General features: G+C 48.1%; 1 protein-coding gene and 1 pseudogene across 2 annotated transcripts in view; one reads left to right on the forward strand and one right to left on the reverse strand.

Moving 5' to 3' along the window:
* Positions 1-7,827, reverse strand: part of LOC105517731 — a 731,019-nt pseudogene that overhangs the window by 240,685 nt on the left and 482,507 nt on the right. The window lies entirely within an intron of this gene.
* Positions 1-7,827, forward strand: part of ALOX5 (arachidonate 5-lipoxygenase) — a 59,796-nt gene that overhangs the window by 49,023 nt on the left and 2,946 nt on the right. Inside the window, exons 8-10 of the mRNA XM_011950388.1 lie at positions 5,158-5,361; positions 6,074-6,160; positions 7,751-7,824. Of these exons, the coding sequence (XP_011805778.1) occupies positions 5,158-5,361; positions 6,074-6,160; positions 7,751-7,824 (365 nt within the window). The remainder of the gene's footprint in view (positions 1-5,157; positions 5,362-6,073; positions 6,161-7,750; positions 7,825-7,827) is intronic.

Here is a 7,827-nt window from a genome sequence, read left to right on the forward strand (position 1 = left end):
ATAAAAATATAATTTTAGATTCAGGAGGTACACATGCAGGTGTGTTACATGGTTATATTGCATGATGCTGGGGTTTAGGCTTCTATTGAACCCATCACTCAAATACTGAGAATAGTACCCTAGTTTTTCAACCCTTTCCTCCCTCCTTCCCTCCCTCCCCTTCTTGGAGTCCCCAGTGTCTTCTTTTCCCACTTTTATGTCCATGTGTAGGCAATGCTTAGCTCCCACTTATAAATAAGAACATGCAGTGTTCGATTTTCTGTTTCTGGGCTAATTCACTTAGGATTATGGCCTAAGTGCCAATCCTAAACTGCACCGATGTTGCTGCAAAGGACGTGATTTCATTCCTTTTTATGGTTATGTTGTATTCCATGGGGTACATGTACCACATTTTCTTTATCCAGTGCCACTATTGATGGGCACCTAGGTTGATTACATGATTTTGATATTGTGAACAGTGCTGCAGTAAACATACGTGTGCATGTGTCCTTTTGGTAAAACAATTTCGTTTCCTTTGGGTAGGTACACAGTAATGGGGTTGCTGGGTCGAATGGTAATTCTATTTGCAGTTCTTTGCAAAATCTCCAAACTGCTTTCTACAGGGATGGAAGTAATTTACACTGCCACCTACAGTGTGTAAGCATTCCCTTTTATCTGTATCCTGCTAACATCTATCCTTTTTTTACTTTTTAATAGCCATTCTGACTGGTATCTCTTTGTGGTTTTAATTTGCATTTCTCTGATGATTAGTGATGTTAAGCATTTTTTCATGTGTTTGTTGGCCACTTATATGTCTTCTTTTGAGAAGTGTCTGTTCCTGTCCTTTGCCCACTTTTTAATGGTGGCGTTTTTTCCTAAGCTCCTTATAGATTCTGGGTATTAGTCATTTGTAGATGCATAGTTTGCAAATATTTTCTCCCATTCTGTAGGTCGTCTGTTTACTCTGTTGATAGTTTGTTTTTCTGTGCAGAAGCTCTTTAATTTGATTAACTCTCATTTGTCAATTTGTGCTTTTGTTGCATATGCCTTTGAGGTCTAGTCATAAATTCTTTGCCTAGGAAATGTCCATAAGAATTTTTCCTAGGTTTTCTTCTAGAATTTTTAAAGTTTGAGATCTTACATTTAAGTCTGTAATCCATCTAGAGGTAAATTTTGTATATGGTGGGAGGAAGGGGCCCAGTGTCATTCTTCTGCATATAGGTAGCCAGTTTTTCCAACACCATTTATTGAATAGGATGTCCTTTCCTTATTGTTTACTTTTGTTGATTTTGTCAAAAATCAGTTGGTTGCAGGTACATGGCTATATTTCTGGGTTCTCTGTTCTGTTCCATTGATCTGTGTGCCTATTTTTGGCACACAGTATACCATACTGTTTTGGTTATTATAGTCTTGTAGTACAGTTTGAAGTCAGGTAATGTGATGCCTCTAGCTTTGTTTTTTTGCCTAGGATTGCTTTGGCTATTCAGGCTATCTTTTGGTTCCATGTGAATTTTAGGATTTTTTTTCTAATTCTGTGAAAAATGATGTTGATAATTTGATAGGAATTGCATTGTATCTGTAGATTGCTTTGGGCAGCATGGCCATTTTAACGATATTGGTTCCTCCAACTCATTAGCATGGGATGTTTTTCCATTTTTTTGTGTCATCTATGATTTCTTTCATCAGTGTTTTATGGTTCTCTTTGTAGAACTCTTTCACCTTCTTGGTTGGATGTATTCTTTGGTATTTTGTTTTGTGTGTAGGGGACTATTGTAACTGAGATCACATTCCTGATATGGTTCTCAGCCTGAACATTGTTGGTGCATAGAAATGCTACTGATTTTTAGGCTAGGCACGGTGGCTCATGCCTGTAATCCCAGTACTTTGGGATGCTGAGGTGGGCAGATCACCTGAGGTCAGGTGTTCGAGACCAGCCTGGCCAACATGGTGAAACCCCATCTCTACTGAAAATACAAAAATTAGCCAGGTGTGGTAGCACATGCCCATAATCCCAGCTACCCAGGAGGCTGAGGCAGGAGAATTCCTTGAACCTGGGAGGTGGAGGTTGCAGAGAGCTGAGATCACACCACTGCACTCCAGCCTGGGTGATAGAATGAGACTCTGTCTCAAATAAAAAAAAACGCTACTGATTTTTGTACATTGATTTTGTATCTTAAGTGTAGAAAGTCAAAAGGTTTTTTTAAGGTTATTTTTGTTAAAGAATAAATTATAAGTGTAAGAAATAATAGTTTTTTCTAAAGACTAACTTTTTTTCAAGCCTTTTTGCTTTGTGCTAATAACTTTTTATTAAGCCCTATCATATATAGCTGTGAGATATAAGGGAATGAGTACATTCTATGTCCTTGTACTTTAACCAAGATATTTGCACTGGACATGCTCACAGGCATGTCCCAGTTTGCAGCCTATGCCCCTTCCTTATTTGGGAATGTTACTAATTTTCTAAGTCCTTTCATAAGCAACTTCCTCTTTTCCTTTGTCTTTCCATTGCTTTTACCTGTTTAGAAAAGTTTTAAGTTATTAGCCAGTCGGGTTTTAGTTTAGATTGTGAGGTCTGGCTCCAGCCAGTGGAGACAGGACACAGTAGCAGGGACAAGCTGTGTAAGGAATAAAAATTGCTTCTCTCCATTATTCAGGTGTGCTCTTGCCGTTGTTCCATCTATGAGGAGCACCCTTTCTGCAGAAAGTAAAATTGCCTTGCTAAAAAAACCTTTTTGTTTAAATGCTGATTTTTCCTTGCAGTACCAAGGAACAAGCATTCTGTTTCTCACAAGCATTTTACTTATAACATTGAGACTTTACTGAAGTTGTTTATCAAATCTAGGAGTCTTTTGGAGGAATCTTCAGGGTTTTCTAGGTGTAGAATCACATCATGGATGAACAAAGATAATTTGACTTCCTTTTTTTTTTTTTTTTTGGTTTGGATGCCTTTTATTTCTTTCTCTTGCCTAATCGCTCTGAATAGGACTTCCAGTACTCTATTAATAGGAGGGGTGAGAGTGGACATTCTTGCATTGTTCCAGTTTTTAGGGGGAATGCTTTCAGTTTTTGCCTGTTAAATATCATGTTGCCGGCTCAGCTCTTTACCTACTGTGTGACTTGGGAGAGCTGCTTAACCAGCTGGAGCCTCAATTTCCCCCCATGTAAAATGGGTACAGCAAGGAATACCTGCCTTACAGGGTCAAAGTAAGGATTAAGTGAGATAGTATGGGTAAAGCCCCTAGCACACAACAGGGGGCTCCTTAGCCCCAGAGGATGTCAGGAACATGTCAGTGTCCCAGAGCCATCAGGAACATGTCAGAGCATGTGGGAACATGTCAGAGAGTGTCTCAGAGCATGCCAGGCAGCCCAGCACTCTAGGGCACAGATCAGGTATCAGTGGCCCAGGCAGCTCATGTAAATGGGTGTGGCAGTGGGGACCCTGACAGCTGGGACTGTAGAAAAGGGACAAGAGTGTAGTTCTGTGAGAACATGTGCAGAGTTCTGAGAACTTCTAATTTTTCAGGAAAACCAGGTCATTCAAATTTTTATGTGAAACTGTCTGATATTTAAAAGCAGTCAACTAATCTCATGTATAAACAGACAGGCATGCCTAGTGTGCAAGTCACACTCTGCTGTCCCTCCTCCCTCCCCCTTCCTTGGTCCTCAGGGAGTTCTGGGGCTGCTGGGGTCTCTCTGACCAGGGTAGAGTCACTGACTACCAGGGCTCTGGAGCATTTGGGATTTGGCTCATCTAAACCAAGACCTGCTGCAAGTACAAAGTTCACACTTGATTTTTAAGACTTAGAATAAGGAGGTGGGGAATGTGAAATATCTCATTTAATAGTTTTAGATTGGTTTCATGTTGAAGTGATAATATTCTGGATATATTGGGTAAAATAAAATTATATTAACCTGCATTTCACCTCTTTCCTTTTACTTTTATTAATATGGCTTCCTGAATACATACAATTCCATGTGTGAGTAGCATTATATGTCTATTGGACAGCACTGTTTTCGAGGGAGAGATGCCCAAGGACCCCACTTTCCACAATACTTATAGCAAGTGACACAGCTGTATACTCTGGGACAATTCTCCCTCCCCAGCCATGGCCATTGTGCTTTCCCAGCACCTAAAGTCTGGCCACGCCCCTTCCTGGTCACTCTTGGCTGCAGCCCTGCCACCCCCCCTCATTCATTCTGTCAACCCCTCCAATACCTCATGTCTTCATCTAAAAATGGGCAATGCCAGCACCTGCTTCAGGCTCCTGTGAGAGCTCACTGTCAGGTGCTGAGGCTGTGCTGGGCTCTCAGTAAGGGGGCGACACCTGGGACTGCTGGCGTGGAGGGACCTGGGGCTGGGTGCCACGGTGGGGGCGGGAAGGTGAAGCTGTGTGTGCAGAGGCATCAGCAAACCAGGTCACCACAGAGCTTGGGGATTTTATTTTCTGGCATTAAGAGGTGATTGAGGAGGCAGTTAACGTGACATGATTTGCATTTTGGAAAAGAAAAAACTCACCTTGTCCCAGTGTGGAGTGGAAACTGGAAAGGGAAGACAGGCCCAGCCTCTGCTACAGGAGGCGCCGGGGCACAGGTGTGGGCTCCAGGCAGAGTTCAAGCTGCAGACCCTGATCTGGGAGGCTCAGCACCAGGAAGGCCCAAGCCTTTGGACAGGACGAGCTGATTTAGGGCAAGAAAAGAAGACAGGAGCACCAGGGCAGACCCTGGGGAGCACCAGCATTTCAGGGAAGAGGAGAGGGAGGAAAGTATGGGAGATCAATGAGAGTCAGTAGAAGAGGGAGCAGGGCAAGGAGGGAAAGGGGGCAGGGATCCCCTCCATTGCTGGGCCCTCTGCTTGCCCACTCCTTCCATGCTGCCAGCTCCTGAGGCTATTCCCACAGTAACCGTGAGCCTTAGGGATCACTGTCCCCACATGACAGATGCTGAAGCCGGAGCTTAGAAAGCCCAGTGTGTCATCCAGAGTCATGCAGGTTGTAAGTAATATGGCTGGGACAGGAAACATCACCCCAGGGCCCTTTACCCCCTCCAGGCTCTTCTGATTCCAAAGTCACTGTTAAAGAAATCCAGATACTTCTGGAACTTCCCAAGAGGTGAAGTTCTCCAACAACTATAATCTGAAGTGAAATACAGCGGTGTTTTTCCTTTCCCCCAATGTATCAGCTCAGCCAAATCCCAGGAGATGAGAACCCTATTTTCCTCCCTTCGGATGCAAAATACGACTGGCTTTTGGCCAAAATCTGGGTGCGTTCCAGTGACTTCCATGTCCACCAGACCATCACCCACCTTCTGCGAACACATCTGGTGTCTGAGGTTTTTGGCATTGCGATGTACCGCCAGCTGCCTGCCGTGCACCCCATTTTCAAGGTACAGCCAGCTACTGCCCCACCTGCTATGGGAGGGCATCTGAGATGTGGAGTGGGAGGGATCACTGACATCCCACAGGGGAACCTGTGGCTGGGAGTGGGTGGCAGAAAGGGACCCCTGGAGAGATGTTCTCAGAGTCAGTAATGTCCCCAAAGGAAGAAAACAGCTGGGAGCCTGCTGTTCCCCAGGACACGAGGCCAGGGTGTGGGCCTGACACAGGCACCTCGCTGGCCAGCCAGTAGAGTTGGAAAAGGCAAATGAGTTCACGGTGATCCTCGGCTGGTGCTGATGGCTGCCCCTGCCATCACTCTCTTTCCCTGTTCCCGAATCTTACACGCACTGGCTGTTGGGGTGACTGCAGGCTAAAAGTACTCCTGTGTGCTTCAGTTTCCTCACCAGTAAAACAGGTCAAATAGTACAGCTGCCTTACAGAATGATGGTCAGGATTAAGACAGTGAACTCAGGGAGCAAAGAGGTAAGCATTGTACAAGTACTGGCCAGGACCATCTGAATCATTATCATGCTTAGTAAGCATCAGAGGGGTGCAGGCTTCCAGCACTTACTCAGCAGAAAGATCAGCAGCACCCAGCCTTCACTTCCTCCCTGCGGCATCATCCTGTAGGGCAGGCCTGGGTGGGGGAGCTGCAGGTCCCTGGGGCACCAGGTCACCTGGCTGGGCCCCCTCTGAGGCCTCCTCCTCTCCCCTCCTCAGCTGCTGGTGGCACACGTGAGATTCACCATCGCTATCAACACCAAGGCCCGTGAGCAGCTCATCTGTGAGTGTGGCCTCTTTGACAAGGTGGGTGCCCTCCTACCTTACTTGTTGCCTGGAAGAGCCCAGCCTGGCCACCTTCACTCCCTATTTGAGATCTAGACGCCCTTTCAGGAGGCCTGGAAGGGTGAAAGCTGGAGTTTGCTCAGAGCACTGGGTGCAGCATCCTCCTAATGTCTCCAGCCCCTGCCACTCAGCCAGGAGCACTCCTCCAGGTGCACCACCAGCTCTTCCTTCTCGCTGATGGCTCCCGGGTCCCTCCTCCCACTCCTCCCCTCTCCCAGCCTCTGGGACCTGGGTGTAGAACCCCCTCTGGAACACACTCCTTATAGCCCCCTGACCTCCTACACACCAGGAACCTGTGTCTGCCTCTTAATCTGCCGCACCCCTGCCACCCTGACCCGGACCTCCCCAGCACTCTGCTTCCCGGGTCGCAACCCTCCCAACCCACTGTCTCCTGCATCAGGGCCTCCAGGCCCTGCCCAACCCTCGCATCCCTCAGACAGCACCCCACCTCGTTTTGAGCCCCCTGTAGCCTTACCAAGCTTGGACTCTCACATGGGCCCTTGCCCCAACCTTCCTCCTTTCCCCAGCCCATTAGTGACCAGGCCAGAGACCACTGAAGTTGAAACACTGTTTGGGTTGCAAATGACAAAACCCAACTCAAACCAGCTGCAGCTGGACAAGACATGTCTTATCTCAAATACCTGGACACAATAGAGGGGCCAGGGCCTCAGCCAGAAATGGATCCAGGGACTCAAGCAATGCCCCAGGGTATAGGCACATTGGCTCCCTCTTTCTCTTTCACCTGTGTTGGCATCACACTCTCCTGCTGCAGACAGGCCCCCATGGGAGAGGGCACAGGACCTCATCATAGTAGCTCTACCTCAGGTTCCCATATGGCCATTATCTCCTGGCCGCATCCAAACAGAAAGTGCTGGGGGGCAGCTCTGGTTGGTCCTGCTTGGGCTGAATGCCTACCATGGACCAGTCTCTGGCACCCCAACACCCAAGTCCGTCTTCAAACCTTCTGTGGCACCGACAGCCCAGCCCCCTGGGTGTATTTGCATGTGTGTGTGCATGTGTACACATGTATGCCAGTCAGCTTGTGAGTGTGTCTGCATCGGTCAGCAACCGGGATCAGGACCAGGATCCCTCCTTGTGGGTCTCTCCAGCCCTCACCTGAGCACACAACAGGCCCTCAACAGAGTTGCATGGGGCCTGGAAACTGAGGGTCACTGAGAGCAATGACTGAGGGTCCTGTGCTCAGCACTAGAGCAGACTTCACAGCCCAGGCCCGCTGGTACTGGGGTCCCCCACACACCTGCCCACGCCTGCTGCCCTCCGGTGGCTGGGAGCGCACCCTTCCCTCCTGCACTCTGCAGCCCCACGGTTCAGTCCCTTGTATGGGATTGGGCGGGAGGCTCCTCCCTGTCACCTCTCCACCCGCTGCCCTTGTCATTCTCTGCATTAAACATCCCTCCCCCATCTCACAGGACAAGGGTTTGCCCCTCTGCCTGCCTGGCCTCCTCATCTCCCTGGCACATTTCCTCAGGGATGGGTCTGGACAGCTGTGGGAGGAGCCACCCGCTCAGGGCACTCTACCTCCCACTCCAGGCCAACGCCACAGGGGGCGGTGGGCACGTGCAGATGGTGCAGAGGGCCATGAAGGACCTGACCTACACCTCCCTGTG

The sequence above is a fragment of the Colobus angolensis genome, unplaced genomic scaffold (assembly GCF_000951035.1).
Source record: "Colobus angolensis palliatus isolate OR3802 unplaced genomic scaffold, Cang.pa_1.0 Scaffold306, whole genome shotgun sequence".
NCBI lineage: Eukaryota > Metazoa > Chordata > Mammalia > Primates > Cercopithecidae > Colobus > Colobus angolensis.